The 24560-nt window shown below is 38.3% G+C and overlaps 1 protein-coding gene across 6 annotated transcripts in view; it reads right to left on the bottom strand.

The window, feature by feature from the left end:
- Nucleotides 1-270: 270 nt before the first annotated feature.
- SEC22A (SEC22 homolog A, vesicle trafficking protein) overlaps nt 271-24560 on the bottom strand; it is a 74749-nt gene continuing 50459 nt past the window's right edge. For all 6 annotated transcript variants that reach the window (XM_022567211.2, XM_089910595.1, XM_022567221.2 and 3 more), the window contains 2 exons: nt 16097-16162; nt 271-907 (listed from right to left, as the gene is read on the bottom strand). In XM_022567211.2, the coding sequence (XP_022422919.2) occupies nt 707-907; nt 16097-16162 (267 nt within the window). In that variant the 3' untranslated portion in view covers nt 271-706. The remainder of the gene's footprint in view (nt 908-16096; nt 16163-24560) is intronic.

The raw sequence follows: 24560 nt of genomic DNA, 5'->3' as shown, positions 1-24560 counted from the left end.
ATTTTTAAAAAGTGATTTCAAAAGAAAGTATAAACATGGCCTAGGAAAGAAACATGTGTCACTGTGTTTTCAATACTTGCGATGCTCCAGGGATGAGCTCACCAGAGCCTTCTCCTACATCGGGTGATTTCCAGGGTTAAGATTCAAGCAAAAATATAAAAGGAAAAAGAACCCATTCCACACCAATCTGGACTTCACAAACTCATGGTACCATAAATGTGCAAAATCTAATATTTAGCAAGTAATTTGTTTTACACATAAACTTTCCAATTCACTGCAGCATCTTTTTATTTGGTCTACACTAATGCCTCACAAAGGCAAACCCAGGTTGTAGAGCTCCTGCTTAGTTCTCAGAGCAAGTACCACACATAATTTTTGACTGAACTCTCCAGCCAGGATTCAGGGCTGCTGGCCAAGTCTTCCAATGGCATCTGACTGTTCTTCCACTGCCATGGCCCTGCAGAGAGGTCTCCTCATCTTCTTCTGACTGATAATCTCATGGCCAGCATTCTGCTGAGAGGAGTTTGCGTAGCAGGTATGGCATGCTCATTGGCATGCCATGCTGACTTAAAACGAAAAGGACAGCTGGAGAGAAAGACAGCAAAGCTTCTCATTGGTGGTGAACAGTTTCTTCATCACAGTGGTAGTTAAGATATGCTCCCTCCTTTTTCCCCTGAAGCCAAGGCAACAAGTCTGAAGGATGGTGTCAGACATCATAATCAGGAGCCTTGCCCTGGGCTTGCCTCAGCCAGATCTGGAGTGTAACAAATGCTCCCACAGTCACGTGGAAGAAAAGCTGCCAGAGGTTGCGCAGTTCATAGAGATACATGTTGCATAGACAGATTAAGCCAAAAGTCAAAAAAGATTTGACATTCCGCCAGCTGGTGTAGTAGACAAATAAATAACACTGTTGAAAATATAAAAATGAAAGATGATTAGGGTTACAGGAAAAGAAACAGATGCTTCTACTATAAAGCTGTAACAGGTCACAGGGTAAAATATGAGAGTGGAAAAGGGGATTTTTCAACTACGGATAAGACAGTGTAATATCTTTAATACACTCAGCTATACACTCAATGTATCTTTAATATACTCCCTATTTAAAAGGGAAATAGGTTTAAGAAATAGGTTTGCATAACCTGGAATCAGAGGAAAAGAGCTATAGAGAACATTTTGGAGACAACATAATCTGAATATGAATCCTCTATTAGATAATACTGTATCAATGTTAAATTTCTTGGGTGTGATAAAGGTATCATGGCTACGTAGAACGATGTCTTTGTTCTCAAAAGATACGTGTTCAAGTTTTTAGAGGTGAAATATCTTGATGTTTGTAACTTATTTTAAAAACAACTGTGCAGGAACTTCTGCTTCTGGGATCATGGAGTTGATGCACTTTCCTCTATTCTTCCCACTAAGTACAACTAAAAACCCTGGACATTATATATCAAGCAAAAGATGACTCTGGATGATGAAGAGAAGAAGGCAGATAGGCTAAGGACCTTGAGACCCAGGGAATGACACAGTGGTAAACTACCTTTTTTTTTTTTTTTTTGCCTCATATATCCCAAACTTGGAGCTGAAGAAGCTGGCAACTAGAAACACCAATGGATGCACACCAACAAAACAAACAAACAAAAAAACACTCAGTAAAATCTTGTTCTCTCTAGCCAAAAGACCATGAGAGGGGTACCTTTCCGAGACACAGAACTTTTACATAATAACTATTCTACTCCAGCCACCAAAAACAAAACAAAGCAAAGCAACCCACAAAAAAACTGTGACCACCCACACCCACCCCATCAAAGCCTATGTGGGGAGCCTATACTGCTCTAAGGAGATGTTCTAACATTCCAGGGCTTCAGAGAAGGCAAGTGGGAAGCCAGAACTTTGACTCCCACCCTGTGGTGTCAGTGGAGACCAAGTGGGACTCTGGACATTCACCTCCACTTGGCATTAGCAAGGCAATGGATTTCTCATCAGAAACCATAAAGTTCAGGTAAGAGTGGAACAACATTTTTCAAGTGCTGAAAGAAAAGAGCTGTCAATCCAGAATCCTATACTCAACAAAAATATCCTTTAGGAATGAAGGGAAAATAAAGACATGAGAGAAGACTAAGAGAATTTATCACCAACAAATGTACTCTAAAAGAATGGCTAAAGGAAGCTCTCTAGATAGAAAGGAAACAACAGAAGAAGGAACCTCGGAATAATGAATAGAAAAGGAACTCAGCAAAAATACAGGTTAATGTAATAGGCTTGCCTTTTTAAGAACTTTCTAAAATGTTTGATGGTTGAAGTAAAAATTGTTAACACTGCCTGATGTGGTTCTAAATATATGTAGAGGAAATATTTAAGACAATTATATTATAAATAGACGAGGACAAAGGGACATAAAGGGAGGTACACTTCCTATGCTTCACCTGAACTGGTAAAAGGATAACACCAGAAAACTGAGATAAGAAGGTGAAATGCAATACCTAGAGCAATATTTCAAGCTATACAAAGAGACATACTCAAAAACATTATAGATAAGCCAAAATGGAGTTCTAAAAGAATGTTCAAGTAATCCACAGGAAGACAAGAAAAAGAAAACAGAAAAATGAAAAACTGAAAACAAAAAATAAGATGGCAGACTTAAGCTGGAACATATCAATAATTATACTGAGTATAAATGGCTTAAATATAGCAATTAAAAGATAGAGATTGGCAGGGTATATTAAAAAACATAAATGAACTCCATGTTGTCTACCAGAAAATCAATCCAAATGACATAGGCAAGTTAAAAGTAAAAGGATGGAAAAAGATATAGCATGCAAACATTAATCAAAGGCAAGCAGGAGTGGCTATCTTACTATTAGATAAATATAAAAATATTTCTGGACTTCCCTGGTGGTCCAGTGGTTAAGACTCCAGGCTTCCACTGCAGGGGGCACGGGTTCTATCCCTGGTCAGGGAACTAAGATCCCATGTGCTGCATGGCGCCACCAAAAAATAAAAACTTAAAATAAATAAATAAATAAAAATATTTCAAAGAAAGTAAAAATAACCAGGGACAGAGAGGGATATAATGATAAATGGATCGGAGAGAGACCTTCAAGATGGTGGAGGAGTAAGACGGGGAGATCACCCTTCCCCCCCCCCCACAAATACATCAAAAATACTTCTACATGTGGAACAACTCCTACAGAACACCTACTGAATGCTGGCAGAAGACCTCAGACCTCCCAAAAGGCAAGAAACTCCCCACGTACCTGGGTAGGGCAAAAGAAAAAAGAAAAAACAGAGACAAAAGAACAGGGACAGGACCTGCATGTATGGGAGGGAGCTGTGAAGGAGGAAAAGTTTCCACACACTAGCAAGCCGCTTCACCCCCCGGAGATGGGGGGTGGTGGTGGGGAAGCTTCAGAGCCACGGAGAAGAGTGCAGCAATAGGGGTGCAGAGGGCAAAGCAGAGAGATTCCCGTACAGAGGATCGGTGCTGACCAGCACTCACCAGCCTGAGAGGCTTGTCTGCTCACCCACCGGGACAGGTGGGGGCTGGGAGCTGAGGCTTGGGCTTCGGAAGTCAGAGCCCAGGGAGAGGACTGGGGTTGGCTGCGTGAACACAGCCTGAAGGGGGCTAGTGCACCACAGCTAGCCGGGAGGGAGTCCGGGAAAATGTCTGGACCTGCATAAGAGTCAAGAGACCACTGTTTTGGGGTATGTGAGGAGAGGGGAGTCAGAGCACTGCCTAAACGAGCTCCAGAGACGGATGTGAGATGCGGCTATCAGCATGGACCCCAGAGATGGGCATGAGACACTAAGGCTGCTGCTGCAGCCACCAAGAAGCCTGTGTGCAAGCACAGGTCACTATCCACACCACCCCTCCTGGGAGCCTGTGCAGCCCACCACTGCCAGGGTCCCAGGATCCAGGGACAACTTCCCCGGGAGAACACATGGTGCGCCTCAGGCTGTTGCAATGTCATGCTGGCCTCTGCTGCGGCAGGCTGGCCCTGCATTCCATACCCCTCCCTCCCCCCAGCCTGAGTGAACCAGAGCCCCCAATCAGCGGCTCCTTTAACCCCGTCCTGTCTGAGCAAAGAACAGACGCCCTCAGGCGACCTACACGCAGAGGCGGGGCCAAATCCAAAGCTGAGCCCCAGGAGATATGCGAACAAAGAAGAGAAAGGGAAATTTCTCCCAGCAGCCTCAGGAGCAGTGGATTAAATTTGCAGAATCAACTTGATGCATCCTGCACCTCTGGAATACCTGAATAGACAACAAATCATCGCAAAATCAAGGCAGTGGAATTTGGGAGCAACTATAGACTTGGGGTTTGCTTTTTGCATCTAATTTGTTTCTGGTCTTACGTTTACCTTAGTTTAGTATTTAGAGTTTATGATAATTGGTAGATTTGTTTATTGATTTGGTTGCTCTCTTCCTTTTTTTTATATATAGATATATATACTTTTTACCTTTTTCTCTTTTTGTGTGTATGTATATGCTTCTTTGTGTGATTCTGTCTGTATAGCTTTGCTTTTACCATTTGTCCTAGGGTTCTGTCTGTCGTTTTTTTAAAATTTTAATATAGTTTTTAGTGCTTTGTTATCATTGGTGGATTTGTATTTTGGTTTGGTTGCTCTCTTCTTTTTCTTTGCATTATTTTAATTTTTTAAATTTTCAATAATTTTTTAATTTTAATAATTTAATTTTTTCTTTCTTTCTTTTTTCTCCCTTTTCTTCTGAGCCATGTGGCTGACAGGGTCTTTGTGCTCTGGCCAGGTGTCAGGCCTGTGTCTCTTGAGGTGGGACGAGTTCAGGACCCTGGTCCACCAAAGACCTCCTGGCTCCACGTAATATCAAATGGCGAAAGCTCTCCCAGAGATCTCCATCTCAACACTAAGACCCAGCTCCACTCAACGACCAGCAAGCTACAGGGCTGGACACCCTATGCCAAACAACTAGCAAGACAGGAACACAATTCCACCCCCATTAGCAGAGAGGCTGCCTAAAATCATAATAAGGTCACAGACACCCCAAACACACCACTGGACATGGTCCTGCCCAGCAGAAAGACAAGATCAAGCCTCATTCACCAGAAGACAGGCACCAGTCACCTCCATCAGGAAGCCTACACAACCCACTGAACCAACCTTACCCACTGGGCGCAGACACCAAAAACAACGGGAACTATGTACCTGCAGCCTGCGAAAAGGAGACCCCAAACACAGTAAGTTAAGCAAAATGAGAAGACAGAGAAACACACAGCAGATGAAGGAGCAAGGCAAAAACTCACCAGACCAAACAAATGAAGAGGAAATAGGCAGTCTACGTGAGAAAGGATTCAGAATAATGATAGTAAAGATGATCCAAAATCTTGGAAATAGAATGGAGAAAATACAAGAAACATTTAACAAGGACCTAGAAGAAAGAACTAAAGAGCAAACAAACAAGGATGAACAGCACAATAACTGAAATTAAAAATTCTCTAGAAGGATTCAGTAGCAGAATAACTGAAGCAGAAGAATGGATAAGTGACCTGGAAGATAAAACAGTGGAAATAACGACCACAGAGCAGAATAAAGAAAAAAGAATGAAAAGAATTGAGGACGGTTTCAGAGACCTCTGGGACAACATTAAACACACCAATATTTGAATTATAGGGGTCCAAGAAGAAGAGGAGGAAAACAAAAGGACTGAGAAAATATTTGAAGAGATTATAGTTGGAAGCTTCCCCAACATGGGAAAGGAAATAGTCCATCAAGTCCAAGAAGCACAGAGAGTCCCATATAGGATAAATCCAAGGAGAAACATGCCAAGACATATATTAATCAAACTATCAAAAATTAAATACAAAGAAAAATATTAAAAGCAGCAAGGGATAAACAACAAATAACATACAAGAGAATCCCCATAAGGTTAAGAGCTGACCTTTCAGCAGAAACTCTGCAAGCCAGAAGGCAGTGGCAGGACATATTTACAGTGATGAAAGGGAAAAACCTACAACCAAGATTACTCTATCCAGCAAGGATCTCATTCAGATTCAACGGAGAAATTAAAACCTTTACAGACAAGCAAAAGCTAAGAGAATTCAGCACCACCAAACCAACTTTACAACAAATGCTAAAGGAACTTTTCTAGGCAGGAAACACAAGAGAAGGAAAAGACCTATAATAACAAACCCCAAACAATTAAGAAAATGGTAATAGGAACATATATATCGATAACTACCTTAAATGTAAATGGATTAAATGCTCCCACCAAAACACATAGGCTGGTTGAATGGATACAAAACCAAAACCCGTACATATGCTGTCTACAAGAGACCCACTTCAGACCTAGGGACACATACAGACTGAAAGTGAGGGGATGGAAAAAGGTATTCCATGCAAATGGAAATCAAAAGAAAGCTGGAGTAGCAATTCTCATATCAGACAAAATAGACTTTAAAATAAAGACTATTACAAGAGACAAAGAAGGATACTACATAATGGTCAAGAGATCAATCCAAGAAGAAGATACAACAATTGTAAATATTTATGCACCCAACATAGGGGCACCTCAATACATAAGGCAAAAGCTAACAGCCATAAAAGGGGAAATCGACAGTAACACAATCATAGTAGGGGACTTTAACACCCCACTTTCACCAACAGACAGATCATCCAAAACGAAAATAAATAAGGAAACACAAGCTTTAAATGATACATTAAACAAGATAGACGTAACTGATATTTATAGGACATTTCATCCAAAAACAACAGAATACACTTTCTTCTCAAGTGCTCACGGAACATTCTCCAGGATAGATCATATCTTGGGTCAAAAATCAAGGCTTGGTAAATTTAAGAAAATTGAAATAGTATCATGTATCTTTTCCGACCACAATGCTATGAGACTAGATATCAATTACAGGAAAAAATCTGTAAAAAATACAAATACAAGGAGGCTAAACAATACACTACTAAATAACCAAGAGATCACTGAAGAAATCAAAGAGGAAATCAAAAATACCTAGCAACAAATGACAATGAAAACACGATGACCCAAAACCTACGGGATGCAGCAAAAGCAGTTCTAACAGGGAAGTTTATAGCAATACAATCCTACCTCAAAAAACAAGAAACATCTCAAATAAACAACCTAACCTTACACCTAAAGCAATCAGAGAAAGAAGAACAAAAAAACCCCCAAAGTTAGCAGAAGGAAAGAAATCATAAAGATTAACTCGATCAGAAATAAATGAAAAAGAAATGAAGTAAACAATAGCAAAGATCAATAAAACTAAAAGCTAGTTCCTTGAGAAGATAAACATTAATTGATAAACCATTAGCCAGACTCATCAAGAAAAAAAGGGAGGGGGCTTCCCTGGTGGCGCAGTGGTTGAGAGTCTGCCTGCCGATGCAGGGGACGCGGGTTCATGCCCCGGTCCGGGAAGATCCCACATGCCGCGGAGCGGCTAGGCCTGTGAGCCATGGCCACTGAGCCTGCGCGTCCGGAGCCTGTGCTCCACAACGGGAGAGGCCACAACAGTGAGAGGCCCGCATACCGCAAAAAAGCAAAAAGCAAAACAAAAACGGGAGAAGACTCAAATCAATAGAATTAGAAATGAAAAAGTAGAAGTAACAACTGACACTGCAGAAATACAAAGGATCATGAGAGATTACTACAAGCAACTATATGCCAATAAAATGGACAACCTGGAAGAAATGGACACATTCTTAGAAAAGCACAACCTTCCGAGACTGAATGAGGAAGAAATAGAAAATATAAACAGACCAATCACAAGCACTGAAATTGAGACTGTGATTAAAAATCTTCAAACAAACAAAAGCCCAGGACCAGAGGCTTCACAGGTGAATTCTATCAAACGTTTAGAGAAGAGCTAACACCTATCCTTCTCAAACTCTTCCAAAATATAGCAGAGGGAGGAACACTCTCAAACTCATTCTACGAGGCCACCATCACCCTGATATCAAAACCAGACAAAGATGTCACAAAGAAAGAAAACTACAGGCCAATATCACTGATGAACACAGGTGCAAAAATCCTAAACAAAATACTAGCAAACAGAATCCAACAGTACATTAAAAGAATCATACACCATGATCAAGTGGGGTTTATTCCAGGAATGCAAGGATTCTTCAATATATGCAAATCAATCAATGTGATATACTATTAACAAATTGAAGGATAAAAACCATACGATCATCTCAATAGATGCAGAAGAAGCTTTCAACAAAGTTCAACACCCGTTTATGATTAAAAAAACCCTCCAGAAAGTAAGCATAGAGGGAACTTACCTCAACATAATAAAGTCCATATATGACAAACCTACAGCCAACATCGTTCCCAATGGTGAAAACATGAAACCATTTCCTCTAAGATCAGGAACAAGACAAGGTTGTGCACTCTCACCACTATTATTCAACATAGTTTTAGTTATACTCCAATAAAGATGTAAAAAAAAAAGGGCTTCCCTGGTGGCGCAGTGGTTTAGAGTCCACCTGCCGATGCAGGGGACACAGGTTCGTGCCCCGGTCCGGGAAGATCCCATATACCGTGGAGCGGCTGGGCCCATGAACCATGGCAACTGAGCCTGCGCGTCTGGAGCCTGTGCTCCACAACGGGAGAGGCCACAACAGTGAGAGGCCCGCGTACCACAAAACAAAACAAAACAAAAAGTTTTAGCCACAACAATCAGAGAAGAAAAAGAAATAAAAGGAATGCAAATCAGAAAGGAAGAAGCAAAACTGTCACTGTTTGCAGATGACATGATACTATACATAGAGAATCCTAAAGATGCTCCCAGAAAACTACTAGAGCTAATCAATGAATTTGGTAAAGCAGCAGGATACAAAATTAATGCACAGATATCTCTTGCATTCCTATACACTAATGATGAAAAATCTGAAAGAGGAATTAAGACAACACTCCCATTTACCACTGCAACAAAAAGAATAAAATACCTAGGGATAAACCTACCTAAGGAGACAAGACTTGTATGCAGAAAACTATAAGACACTGATGAAAGAAATTAAAGATGATACAGACAGATGGAGAGATATACCATGTTCTTGGATTGGAAGAATCAACATTGCGAAATGACTATATTACCCAAAGCAATCTACAGATTCAATGCAATCCCTATCAAACTACCAATGGCATTTTTCACAGAACTAGAACAAAAAATTTCACAATTTGTATGGAAACACAAAAGACCCCGAATAGCCAAAGCAATCTTGAGAACGAAAAATGGAGCTGTAGGAATCAGGCTCCTGGACTTCAGACTATAGTACAAAGCTACAGTAATCAAGACAGTATGGTACTGGCGCAAAAACAGAAATATAGATCAATGGAACAGGACAGAAAGCACAGAGAAAAACCTACGCACATATGGACACCTTATTTTTGATAAAGGAAGCAAGAATATACAATGGAGAAAAGACAGCCTCTTCAAAAAGTGGTGCTGGGAAAACTGGACAGCTACATGTAAAAGAATGAAATTAGAACACTCCCTAACACCATACACAAAAATAAACTCAAAATGGATTAAAGACCTAAATGTAAGGCCAGACACTATAAAACTCTTAGAGGAAAACACAGGCAGAACACTCTATGACATAAATCACAGCAAGATCCTTTTTGACCCACCTCCCGGAGAAATGGAAATAAAAACAAAAATAAACAAATGGGACTTAATGAAACTTAAAAGCTTTTGCACAGCAAAGGAAACCATAAACAAGAAGAAAAGACAGCCCTCAGAATGGGAGAAAATATTTGCAAATGAAGCAACTGACAAAGGATTAATCTCCAAAATTTACAAGCAGCTCATGCAGTTTGATAAGAAAAAAACAAACAACCCAATACAAAAATGGGCAGAAGACCTAAATAAGCATTTCTCCAAAGAAGACATACAGATGGCCAACAAATACATGAAAAGATGCTCAACATCACTAATCATTAGAGAAATGCAAATCAAAACCACAATGAGGTATCACCTCACACCAGTCATAATGGGCAGCATCAAAAAATCTAGAAATAATAAATTCTGGAAAGGGTGTGGAGAAAAGGGAACCCTCTTGCACTGCTGGTGGGAATGTAAATTGATACAGCCACTATGGAGAACAGTATGGAGGTTCCTTAAAAAACTAAAAATAGAACTATCGTATGACCCAGCAATCCCACTACTGGGCATATACCCTGAGAAAGCCATAATTCAAAAAGATATATATGTACCACAATGTTCATCGCAGCACTACTTACAATAGCCAGGACATGAAAGCAACCTAAATGTCCATCAAGAGATGAATGGATAAAGAAGATGTAGCACATATATACAATGGAATATTACTCAGCCATAAAAAGAAACGAAATTGAGTTATTTTTAGTGAGGTGGATGGACCTAGAGTCTGTCATACAGAGTGAAGTAAGTCAGAAAGAGAAAAACAAATACTGTATGCTAACACATATATATGGAATCAAAAAAAAATGGTTATGAAGAACCTAGGGGCAGGACAGGAATAAAGATGCAGACACAGAGAATGGACTTGAGGACACGGGGCGGGGGAAGGGTAAGCTGGGACGAAGTGAGAGAGTGTCATGGACATATGTACACTACCAAATGTAAAATAGATAGCTAGTGGGAAGCAGCCGCATAGCACAGGGAGATCAGCTCGGTGCTTTGTGACCACCTAGAGGGGTGGGATAGGGAGGAAGGGAGGGAGACGCAAGAGGGAGGAGATCTGGGGATATATGTATATATATAGCTGAGTCACTCTGTTATAAAACAGAAACTAACACACCATTGTAAAGCAATTATACTGCAATAAAGATGTTAAAAAAATGATAAATGGATCAATCAACCAAGAAGATACAGCAATCCTAAATGTGTATGAACCAAACAACAGAACTGCAAAAGCTGATAGAACTCAAATGAGAAATACACAATTACAGTTGAAAAATTCAATATTCCTCTCTCAACAATTGACAGAACTAGCCAGAAAATCAGCAAGGATACATAAAAACTGAACAAAGCCATCAACCAACAGAACCTAATCAAAATTTATAGAACACCCACTCAGAAACAGCAGAATACACATTCTGTTCAAGTGCCCAAGGAACATATACCAAGACAGACCATATTCTGCGCCACAGAACAAACCTCAACAAATGTAAAATAACTGAAATCACACAGAATGTGTTCTCAAACTACAATGGAATCAAACTAGAAATCAATAATGGAAAGAAAACCAGAAAATATCCAAACACTTGGAAACTAAGCAACACAATTCTAAATAATCCATAGGCCAAAGAGGAAATCCCAGGGAAAATTTTTTTAAATACACTGAATTAAATGAAAATGAAAATACAACAGCTCAAAATTTATGGAACACAGCTAATGAAGTGCTAAGAGGGAAACCTGTAACACTAAATGTATACATTACAAAAGAGAAAATTCTCAAATCAAATCATCTAAGCTCCCATCTCAAGAACCTAAAGAGCCAAATAGACAAAGCAAGCATGAAGAAAGAAATAATAAAATAAAATAGAAAATAGGAAAAAAACAACAAAACAAAGAGCAGGCTCTGTGAAAAGATCAATGAAATTAACAAGAAAGACTGATAAAGAAAAAGAGAAGATACAACTGATCAATATGATGACTGAAACAGGAAATATCACTGCACAGCCTACAGACATCAAAAGGATAGTAAGGGAATACTATAACCATTCGACACACAAATTTGATAACCTAAGTGAAATGGACCACTTCTTCATAAAACACAAACCACCATAATTCACCCAGTATAAAACATTATTTGAATATCTCTATAACTATTAAGAAAATTGAATATAAGACTTATTAAATAGCTGAAGTAATCAAAACTATATGGTATTGGCAGAGGGACAGACACATAGATCAATGGAACAGATACACAGCCCAGAAAAAGATCCACATAAACATGCCCAACCGATTTTTTTTAATGCAAAAGCAATTCAGTACAGAAAAAAAAAAAAAAAGGGAAAAGTGAAAAATTAAACTTCATAAAAATTTTAAATGCTTGATCTGCAGAAGACTCTGTTAAGAGGATGAAAAGACAAGCTAAGACTGGGAGAAGATATTTGCAAACTACGTATCTGACAAAGGACTAATATCTGGAATATATAAAGAACTCTCCAACTCAACAGTTTAAGACAAACAATCTCATTAGAAAATAGGCAAAAGACATGAATAGACATTTCACCCAAGATGATACAAAGATGACAAATAAGCACATAAAATTATTTTCAACATCATTAGCCACTAGGAAACTGCAAATTAAAACCACAATGAGATATCATTACACATCTATCAGAATGGATAAAGTATTAATAAAACAATAGAGACGACACCAAATGCCAATAAGGATGCAGAAAAACTGGATCACTCACACAACGCTGGTGGGAATGTAAAATGGTACACTATTCTGGAAAACAGTTTGTCTCTTAATAAGCATGCAACTACTATGTACTACCACATGACCCAGCAATTGCACTCCTGGGCATTTATCTCAAAGAAATGAAGACTTTTTTGTTCACACAAAAGCCTGTACATGAAAGTTTATAGCAGCTTTATTTATAACAGCCAAAAACTAGAAACAACTCAGATGTCCTTCAAATGAGTGACTGATCAAACTGTGGTACAGCCATACCATGGAATATAATTCAGCAATAAAAAGGAACAAACAATTGATACATCCAACAACTTGGATAAATCTCCAGAGAATTATGCTGAGTAAAAAATGCCAATCACAAAAGGTTACATACTATATGATTCCATTCATATAACATACTCAAAATGAGAAAATTATATTAATGGAGAACACACTAGTTGTTGCCAGAGATTAAGGAGGGGTTAGGGCAGGAGGGAACTATAAAAGGCAACATGAGGAGTCTTTATGGTGATAGGACTGTTATATATCTTAACTGCATCAATATCCATATCCTGTTGGGATACTGTATTATAGCTTTGCAAGATGGAACATTGCGGGGAAGCAGGTAAACATTATACAGGCGCTCTCTTATGACTCCACATGAATCTAATTATCTCAAAATAAAAAGTTTAATAAGAAAAACAACTTTATACATTCATTTTATCTGCAACTTACATTATAAACAACAAATATACACACTATACGCACAAACATACAAAGAGAGAATGAGATAAAGCAAGTGCTGCAAAATGCTAACAATTGGTCATTCTAGGTGTACCAGTTCCTCAACTTTTCTGTAAGTCTGAAGGTTTTCAAAACAAAACACTGAAGGAAAATAGTCTCTAGTTTCTTCAGACTTCCTCTGATTTCCTATTTTACCTTTTTTTTTAGGTCATGCCACGTGACTTGCAGGATGCTAGTTTCCCGACCAGGGATCGAATCCGTGCCCCCTGCAGTGGAAGTGTGGAGTCCTAACCACTGGACCACCAGGGAATTCCCTGATTTCCTATTTTAAATGCTCCATATCAAGATTATCTCTATCTGGCTGAACGCTGTGATTCCCTAAGTACCCATGGCCTGGAGGAAAAGGCAACAAACCATGTAGTAGTGGCCTTTGAGGTCTGATCTGACGGAGATGAAAAAATATCCTGACAATTGGAGATAGTGCATATTATATGGTAAAATGTAGTTTTTACTGTGGGAAAAACATTATTATCACTCTGCTCAGCATATTTGGAAAGCATGCAGTTTCATGACTGTCAATATGAAGGAAATTGGTTTTTTGATTTTCTTTTTTAAAGCATGAATTTGTTTATTTTTCTCAAGTTAAAAGGTCACCTGGGTGACACTGCTCCACCATGAGGCAACTCTAAAAACTACTTTTAGGTGTTCTGAGAAAGGTAACAGAGGTGTGTCTATCTATAGGCAAGAGCACTGGTTCTGGAGTTGCCTGGGTTCAAGTCACTGACTGGCTGTAAGAACTGTCTGGGCCTCAGTGAAAAATGGTGATAATAATAGGATTAGTGTGGGGCTTTCTTTGAGGATTTAATGGTACAAGGAAAGCAAAGAGCTTAGCACAAAGCAAGAGCTCAACGTATTTTTGCATTATTATTAGAATTTAAAATTATTTCACTAAGGCAAAACAGCTAAAAGTATATTTTATAAGAACAATCATTCAGGAAATTATTTTAAAGTTAATATTTACCTCACACTGTTTTAGAATCATATGAAATAATGCCTATAAAAGTTATTAAATTGTAACTTTATAGCATTATAAAAATCATGTAAATATAGGAATTTTGCTTAGAGACAGCATGATATAGTGGAATGAATATGACACTGAAAATCAGAAGACTCAGACTTCTGACTCTACCACTTACTGGCTATGTGACCTCAGGATAGTACTGAAACTGTCTCAAATTTTTCCTTTTCAAAAATGAGGATATATACCCTGTGTGATAGGACTGTAGAGATTAAAGTAGAAAATCTACATAAGAATATTTCATAAAATTAAAGTACTTGTGACATCAACGAATACAAGCCTTCACATTTCCTGCATGAAACGTCATTAATTAAATTCAATCTGCCAAATTTTACAGGAAAAATCTCTGAAGCTAATATAAATGATTAAGAAAAATTAGGGGATTGAAAAAAAAATGGTGCTGGGACTTCTCCGGCGGCCCAGTGGTTAAGACTCTGCGCTCCCAATGCAGGGGGCCCAGGTTCGATCCTTGGTCAGGGAACTAGATCCCACATGCCACAACTAAGAGACAGCATGCTGCAACTTTAAAGATCCTGCGTGCCACAACTAAGGCCTGGAGCAGCCAAATAAATACATTTTTAAATGTGGCCACTGAAACTGAAATTTCTAATATATCTTTACATAAAAGTCAAATGCATATATTTAAAATATTTCCTGGGACTTCCCTTGTGGTTAAGACTCTGTGCTCCCAATGCAGGGGCCACAGGTTCAATCCCTGGTCGGGAAAGTAAGATCCTGCATGCCGCACAGCGCGGTCAAAAAAAAGTGTACATGTACTTTATATATATATATATATATATATATGTATGTATGTATTTTTATTTCCCTAAAGGCTTCTACCGAGTTTTAGGTAGTCTTTTATTTGCAGTCCTGAACCTTTCTAATGTTTTTCTATGCAAGACAGAGAAATGTGCCACTTAGAAAAGTTAGGTCAAAATGCCTTGCTTGCTCTAAATGTCTTTAGCAAAGACATTCTTTTTTTTTTTTTTTTTTTGCGGTACGCAGGCCTCTCACTGTTGTGGCCTCTCTCGTTGCGGAGCAACAGGCTCCGGACGCGCAGGCTCAGCGGCCATGGCTCACGGGCACAGCCGCTCCACGGCATGTGGGATCTTCCCGGACCGGGGCCCGAACTCGTGTACCCTGCATCGGCAGGCGGACTCTCAACCACTGCGCCACCAGGGAAGCCCAGCAAAGACATTCTTGAATCTGGGTAATTGGCATGGTTACCTCTCCCTTCCCTAACACATCTGTGCTTCCTCTGTTCTTAGAAATGGGAGTACGTATCTCCCTATCACTCAGGTACAAAACCTCCTCCCTCCTAAAGTCTCAGATCTATTCTGTCTTTGAGTCCTAGTGAGTCTTCCTTCTCAGCGTCCTTCCTTTTCCTATCCCTCCTGCCATTACCATTAGCTTAGGCTTTCATTACCTTCTGCCTCTCAACTCATTTCCTTGCTTCTAGTCTCTCTGTTCTGACAATCCATCCTGCTCATCAGTGCTAAATTAAATATCCTAAAATCCTGCTTTTACTGTTCCCTCTTCAAAGACTTTCCCCAAAGTACAAAATCCTCAACCTGGAGTAAAAGCAGAGCTTTGAAGCTGAATAATAAGTCACCAGAATATCTAGAAGTATAGTCTTTACTGCCATAGGCTGAGGACCTGCCGCCAATGAAGCCCCAGCACAGGAGAGGGCTAACACTGAGTTCACTGGGATCTATGTCCATTCAAAAGGGTCACAAAGCTAACAGAGGCTCAAATTTAAAAAAGGGGCAAAAACTCAGACATTATTTTTATTTATTTAAAGTGCACAAGAAATTTTTAGAATTGATACCTGAAACAAGCAATAATGGGAAAGTGTTTCTTAAAATCAGAGAGAACCTACCTGGTAAAGGCAGGCTGCTGTTCCAAGGAAAAATGCAACAATGTAATTAAAATCCTCGCCGTCACTCTGCAAAAACAAAATAAAAATTACTTTTTTTTTTCCGGTGCAAGCCCATTTCCAAAAACAATCCATTGGGATAGGATACGACAACATTTATGCACAAATGGTCAAAATTTTCAAAAGTGGCATATAAAAATTCTCAAGAGTCCTGAAATAGAAACATAAAATACATTATAAGAACCAGGGAGTGTGAGGTAGAGGAAGGCTACCAGTCTTCCTCTATGTCTGGGCCTCTCCATCAATTATATCTTATCCAAGAGAAGATGAAAGCCAATGGAAACAAATTTCCATGTAACGTAGAAAGCCTCTCTTCTTGCTACTAAAGAAACCAAATAAAAATGTACAACACCCCAGGGACTTCCCTGGTGGCGCAGTGGTTTAAGAATCCTCCTGCCAGTGCAGGGGACATGGGTTTGATCCCTGGTCCGGGAAGATCCCACATGCTGAGGAGCAACTAAGCCCATGTGCCACAACTACTGAGCCTGCGCTCTAAGAGCCTGTGAGCCACAACTATTGAGCCCACGTGCCACAACTACTGAAGCCCGCGTGCCTACAGCCCGTGCTCCGCAACAAGAGAAGCCACTGCAATGAGAAGCCCATGCACCACGATGAAGAGTAGTCCCCGCTCGCCACAGCTAGAGAAAGCCTGCATGCAGCAACGGAGACCCAACACAGACAAAAATAAATAAATTAATTAATTGAAAAAAAAAAAAAAGTACAACACCCCAGTGGCCTATAAAGTTAAGCCTGCTTGATAGGATTACTATTTGGCTCAAATAAATATTGACAAACTTTACCATCTAGTAAGCACATTACTGAACTGTCCAATAAAGTCTCTGGCATGATTTAAAAAAAAAAAAAAAAAAAAGACAACCCAAACTGAAAAGCTACTGTCCACTAGAGTGTGCTATATCCCAATGAGGAAATTCAGTTGTACATGATATGCTAGAAAAAAAAGCACCCAGAGGAAAAACAGAGATAGATTATTCATAGAATATTTCTTTTAAAAGAAAACTAATAGAGACATGTAACAAACCCTTTTTTTCTATTCCTTTCTGATTCTTCTTAAATATCTATATCATTTCTTTCAATGTTTTTATGAAGTAGAACATAAAGCCCACGCAGGAGCATCAAATTTCTTTCTTCTAGGTAGAAACATTAAATTTGGCCCTTATTTTAGAGAAAAAATCTCTTTATACAATAAAAATTTCCAGAAGACATGGGAGTGTCTCTCACGACCATGTCTTCAGGAAATAATATAAAGAGAAAATTGCTTTTCCATTTGCTATTGGACAACAGAAGTGCCTGTAAGGCAGAGGGAGAGGGGCTTATCCTAGTGAGAGGATCTTAAAATAGAAACCATTAATCTGTCTGGGATGGTTAGGCCAGTTCAATCCCAGAGGCGGGGAAGGTCAACACAAAACCCTTCTACTTTAATAATTCTAAGACTTTTAAATAAGTTCTGCTTGATTGTTTTTTCTTCAGTCCATTAAATGATCTTTTTTGATTATAAAAGTTCATGTTCATTGTAGAGAATCTGAAACAGAATGTTACAAAGAAGAAACTCGTATAGTCCATAATATCACAACTTTGGGAGAATTACTATTAACCACTTAGGTACTTCCTTCCAATCCTTTCTGTACAAAAATATATGTACGTTAAAAAAATGGAATCATACTTTTACATACTGCTTTCTAGTACTTCACACTATATCATAAACATGTTCTCAAGATACTAAATATTTCTCAACTACTTAATTTGTAATAATTATATAACCTTTAATTGTGGGACTATATAATAATTTAATTACTGTCTTACAATTGAATACTGTATTTTCCCTAAATTTACACTATCACTTTATAACTCTCTTAATTGCCTTTGGAACACTTAAAAGCATGTTTCTGGATAATCAGATCTGGGTTCAAATCTTTACTTATTAGCTGTATGATCATGGACTATTTATTTAACTTCAATTCCCTTTTTTGAAAATAAAAGTTGTAGAATTCAATGAAATAACATTGGCAAAAATATAGAACAGTAACTGACACACAGTAAGTATTCAAAAACATTCTCTAACTTCTCTTTCCCAGAGGTTACTGTCTGCATCATTCATCAGATAATTAGGATTACCTTTCAATATTGTTTAAATCTCTAATGTACTGGCCTTGTCTTCTCAATGAGATCCTAACCTTCCTTCAGGGCAGAAACTAAATCTTACTACTTGCATGAAACTGTGCACATAGTAGGAATTCAACAAATGCATGCCAAATTGAGTTCAGCTTTGAAAAATCTTTATTTCCCCTTGCTAAAGAGAATATCTATAAACATATTCTTCCATTCAATAAATAGTCATTCATTAAACACTTATGGGCCAAGTACTGTGTTACTAGACCAAGGACAGAAAACAAGTCAACAGCTACTCAAGAAGCTCAACTCTAAACAGGAAGGCAGATACAAAGAGCAACAATTCCCACCTGAAGTGGTAACTGATGGGATAGGAGTGTGTACAGGGTACTACGGGAGCCTGCTGGAGACACATTTAATTCTACCTGGAGAAAAAAAGGATCAGGGAAGGTTTGGCACAGAAAATAAAGCTTAATTTGCATTTTGAAGGACGGACTAGTAGACAAGGTAGGAAGAGAATTCCAGGCAAAGGGAGTAGCTTGTGCAGTTTCAAGAAGGAAGAGGCTAGGATGACTCCAAGGTCTCCTATTCAGGCAACATTTAAATGATACCATTCACCAAGTTGGGGATATAGGAGGAAAAGTAGGTCTGAGAGCAGAAAAAACTTGAGTTCATTTTGGACAAGGTATTTTGGAGTTGCTAGTGACACATCCAAATAATTATGTTTAGTAGACATTTAAGTCAGCTTCAGGGAACAGTTTAACTAGAGCTCTAGTTTAGTTGCCATATATTTAAATAGTAGTTAAATGAAATAAAGGACTATGACAACCAAATGCAAAGCTTAATTCTTGATTGGCTGATAGACTGGAGAGAGAAAAAAGTATATATAAAGGATATTCGGGGTCAATTTTGAATTGTGAAATTTGAATATAGATTTTATATTAGCTAATACTGCACTGATCTTCAATGTCTTTGGTGTAAGAATGGCATTGTGATTATGCAGGAGAATGTCCTAGTCCTTAAGACAGACATATTGAATAATTTTGGAATATAATGTCATAATACCTACAATTTTACTTTCCAATGATTCAGAAAAAAAAGAAAATAAAGAGATAAAAGAAGAAAGGTAGGTATGTATACAGGTAGATGTTAATTGTATTGTTTTTTTAAAAACTTTCTGTAGGTTTAAATTCTTTCAAAATAAAATGTTGTGTGGTGGGGGAAAACAGGGATACAAATGAAAATAAAAATGCTATGCAGTCACTAAAAAGGATCTCTATATACTGCTATGAAATGATCTACACATTGTCAGGTGGAAAAAGATGCAAATCACTATGAACAGTATACTGCCATTTATAAAGGAATAATTTTAAAGGAATAATTATATAAGTAAATATAGAAATACATATGTATTAGCATATGCACATAATCGCTCTAGAAGGATACACCAGTGGTTGACTCTGGGGAGGAGAAATGGGAAGAGAATTACTTACTGTGAAAATTAAAGGCTTTGAAATTTACCATCTACACATTTTACTGTGTGTATGCGTGACTGTGGATATTTGTCGATATACATGTATTAGCTCTTTAAGTTATGAAAATATCCAAAGAGAAGGTATAGAGTTAGAAGAATATAAAGCTCAGGACATGACACAAACGCTACTATTTAAAGGAGAGGTGGAGGAAGAAAGTTTACCAAATAAACTGAGGAACAAGAAGAGATAGGAAAAAAATACAACAGGAGAAAATTGTTTCACAGAACTGAAGGAATGAGATAATGTCAAGAAGAATAAAGGAACACATCAAACTATTAATAGTGAGCTGTTTCACTTGCTTCTAAGTTTTCTAAAATAAACATTATTTTTGAATTTAAACAATGAGTTATTTTCAAAAGGAAGAACTGAACAGTGTGTGAGATGAGACAGAGAGGAAACATCAAACAAGGCCTCAAGAGTGGCTGCAATATTTGGCAACCAGAAAGACACTGGTGAACTTAATGGTCGATGTTTGAAAGAATTATGAGGGCGGAAAGAGATCACAGTAAACTAAGAGAACAGAGGTAAGAGAACGGGGGCAACAGGCATAGTCTATGCTTTCAAAATATTAGAAGGGAACATGCATCAAGAGGTTTTTTTTAGGGTTTTTTGTTCGTTTTTTAAAGATCAGCAGGCTATAACATATTTATGAGCTGAGAGAACAGAGCCAGTAGAGAGGAAGCAGATGAAAAACAGATGAATAGCTAGAGGTTGGGGAAACATGGGGCAGAGATTTAGAGAATGGACAGAAGTGGGAGTGGGGTGGGTGCAGGGTCGACACGAGAAGGGATAAAGGTGGGGTGGGGAAGGAAGGGCTAAGGTAAGGAGTTCAAATTTTTAAAAATCACATTCACTTTCAGAGGATGCTAGATTACCAACATTGCTTGAAAAATAACAAATAAAGGGAAAGAATTTTTTTTTAAGGTGATGATAAAGAGGTAAGCAGAAGCTTCATATAATAGCCATACAAATGTATTAGAACGATACTATTTAAATGTTTGTAATAATTGGGAAAAATTCACTGTTTAATCTTAGGTGAAAAAAAGGACACAAAGTTACATAATGGATATGATATGTATATATATGGTATATATTAATAAAATAAGAACATTTGGGATTTTTCTTTTCTTCTTTATACATTTTCCCCCAATTCTTTAACAATGAGCATAGAACTCAGGAAAAATACATTTATTTTTTTAGAAGAAAGCAAGCAATGCATCTTAGCATAGATATTACGCTACTAAATAAATCCAAACTTCCAGTGAGCTTTAATAGGTATGTAATTTCTTTAAAAGGTAGCAACAAATCTACTGGAAATAAAGAACTCAAGGAATAAAAGCAAGCTGATTACTTTTAGTTGTAGTATCCATTACAAACAATTTTAGAATCAGAGAGTTAGCACCTTAGTACTGAAGTGGTCCTTGAGCCTATGTAGTCTAAAACTTTCCTCTTGCAGAATAGGAAAATGAGCTCCAAGAAGGTAAAATAACCAATCCAAGGTCACAAAGTTAGTTAACTGGCAGAGGGGATCCAGGTATTCTGACTTCCAGGTCAGCATTTCTACTGCTGTATCAGAATACTCATATTTTTTCCTAATGTACCATGTGCGAATTACTTCTAGGTTGGCATCAGCTTAATTAAGATCATTGCTTCAAGGCTGATCCTTAAAGGAACACAGGAAAAATAAACCCAATGTGATAAAAGCTCATACATTTGTGAGGTGTCAATTCACAATAAACTTATTAACATCTCTAAACTCAGAACGAAGTATGGAAATGAGTGAAAATAATCTAATTTACACATTACTGTGAACACCAAATCAAATTCACCAACTTAATAAAAAAAACCTGTATTCATCCTAAACCTCCTCAGTCTGAACTCAAGATACCAAAGAAACACTTCAGTACTACACATTTTAATAAATCCCTCCTTATCACCCTAAGAGGCAGTTATTAATCTAGAAGGAACAAACCTGTGCTGAAGCTTCAAACAGCGTTATACAGGTATGTTGGTTCATGTGGGTTCTGAAATTTAAACATGCCTTAGGCACCAAGCTACATACTAGAAGATAAACGTGGCAATCATTTTTAGCATTCAAGAAGAGTATTTAGAATTCACAGCCTTAAGAAAGCAAACTTTAATTTTTTTTTTTTTTTTTTGCGGTATGCGGGCCTCTCACTGTTGTGGCCTCTCCCGTTGTGGAGCACAGCCTCTGGACGCGCAGGCTCAGCGGCCATGGCTCACGGGCCCAGCCGCTTCGCGGCATGTGGGATCTTCCCGGACCGGGGCATGAACCCGCGTCCCCTGCATTGGCAGGTGGACTCTCAACCACTGCTCCACCAGGGAAGCCCCAAGAAAGCAAACTTTAAATTAATATCGATATATTGCTCACACTCAGGAAATACACTACACACTTTCAGCTAGATCTAAAAATATGATCCCCAAATAAATCCTTTGCTCTTAAATCAAGTATTAAAGAAATGTTGAGGCCACTTAATTTAGGTACTGTCTTTCCACCTCCTCTATCACCACCATGATCTATCTGAGTTAACACCAATACAGGTAACTTCAGGACAGATAAAAGTTTAAGCCCCATGTCCTGGATTTTGCATTCAAGTCTACACAGCAGACTACCTCAAAAAGATCTACTTTACTGACCAAAAATTAACCAGCGACTCTAGAGATTATTCCTAACACAAAGTACAATGATGAACCAGAGAGAAGGCTAAGAGTACGTCTTAAGTTCAATGTCTTTAGTGAGAATAAAAAGGACCTTTTAACCAGTACAAGTCATGAACAATGATAAAATAGGTGCTAATGCGGGAAAATTAAAAGGGAGAGAACTCAGGCCCCTAATTTCGTGTATATTTTTTTTCAGGTTAATTCAAGCTATAAAGGATGTACTCACTGAAATTAATCTAGCTTGCACCCCTAATCCTATCCTGCTAAGAGGTCTAAGTTTATCACAGTGCTCTCTGCATTCTGACATTCATCTCCATTTGCTTGCCTATGGTCCATTCCATCTTTTAGGACACGGAATCCAACACTACATAGTACTCCCTCATTATTCTCATAACAAGACAAGGAAGCATATCTCCAAGCACCAGTCACTTACCAGAACATTATCTCTATGCAGATGTAAAATCCCCAATAACTGGAACAATGGGATCTCTACTTTTGGTCCAGTGAATTTCCAAAAGCAGTATTTCTCATTTAGGTGAGGATCAGAATTTGCTGGAAAATACCTTAAAACTACCTATGAGTGACAAAGTACCTGTGGACTACATTCCCCCAACTTTGCACTCTTGTTTCCTCACTGCTCTCTTAAAGCATCACTGTTTTAGGAACCTCAACTGTTGATGAGTTGATGAATGTATGTGGGTTATGGCAGAACAAAGATTTGAAACAATGCTAAAAGAACAGAATAAGCAGGTGTCCCTAGTTCCCAGACAGCTAAAAATCCCATATGGGCCAATTTACAGTTCCCTGGGTCAAGTGAGAAAGCAGTGCTGTTGGAGTGAATTTAGTCTAGGACGACAGTGAAAAAGAAAGAATTCCGTATCAACCATCAGAAAGACACATCTTGAAAGGTACAAGCATCCAGAGAGTGCCCAAATTATAAATGATCTACTACTTTTACTATGAAAAAGACCACTCTAACCTTTTCTCCATCCAAAATGTACCCCATGCTGCTTTCACGCCCTACCACCACAGTTTTAAGGAACTATTTAAAACAAACAAAAAAACGCTTGAAGCTTCTACAGAAATTGTAGACTCTAAGACAGAGGCAAGAAGCATGTGTATGTGTGTGTGTGTGTGTGTACGTACGTGTGAATAGACTGCTATCTTTAGAGCAGTTTTAGGTTTACAGAAAATGAAGCAGATAGTACAGAGTTCCCATATAACCATTTTTCCCCTACCCAGTTTCCTCTATCATTAACATCTTGCATTAAGGGGGTACAACTGATGAGCCAATAGTGACATACTATTATTAAAGTCCATGGTTTACATTAGGGCCCACTCTTTGTGTTGTACATTCTATCGGTTTTGACAAATGTATAATGACATAACCACTATTACAGTAACATACAGAACAGATTCACTGCCCTAAAAATCTCATGCTCCTACTATTTATCCCTTCCTCTCTCCCTCCAAATCTTTTCATTTTACTGTCTTTAGAGTTTTGCCTTTTTCAAAATGTCATACAGTTGGAATCATATAGTATATAGTTTTTTCAAACTGGCTTCTTTCATTAAGCAATATGAACTTAAGGTTTAGCCATGTCTTTTTCTGGCTTGATAGCTCACTTCTTTTTATATATTACTGAATAATATTCCATTGTATGGATTGCTGAAGTTTATCCATTCACTTTTTTTTTTTTAATGATGGATTTATTTGGGTGTATTCTGCTTTTTTTTTTTCTTTTCGCCACGCCACATGGCATGTGGGACCTTAGTTCCCCGACCAGGGATTGAACCCATGCCCCCTACATTGGAAGCACAGAGTCTTAACCACTGGACCATCAGGGAAGTCCCTATCCATTCACCTTTTGAAAGGCATCTTAATTGCATCCAGCTTTTTGAAATTACAAATAAAGCTGATACAAACATTCATGCACAAGTTTTTGTGTGGATGTAAGTTTTCTACTCATTTGGGTATATAATACCTAGAAGCATGACTGCTAGATCATACGATAAGTCTATGTTCAGCTTTGTGTGAAACAGCCAAACTGTCTTCCAAAGTGA

This window comes from Delphinapterus leucas, chromosome 4 (assembly GCF_059928025.1).
Source record: "Delphinapterus leucas isolate spDelLeu-1000000601 "Yukka" chromosome 4, BTC_Dleu_Yukka2, whole genome shotgun sequence".
NCBI classification, from domain to species: Eukaryota; Metazoa; Chordata; class Mammalia; order Artiodactyla; family Monodontidae; genus Delphinapterus; species Delphinapterus leucas.
The sequence above is the reverse complement of the archived record's forward strand: the minus strand, read 5'-3'. Positions and strand labels throughout refer to the sequence as shown.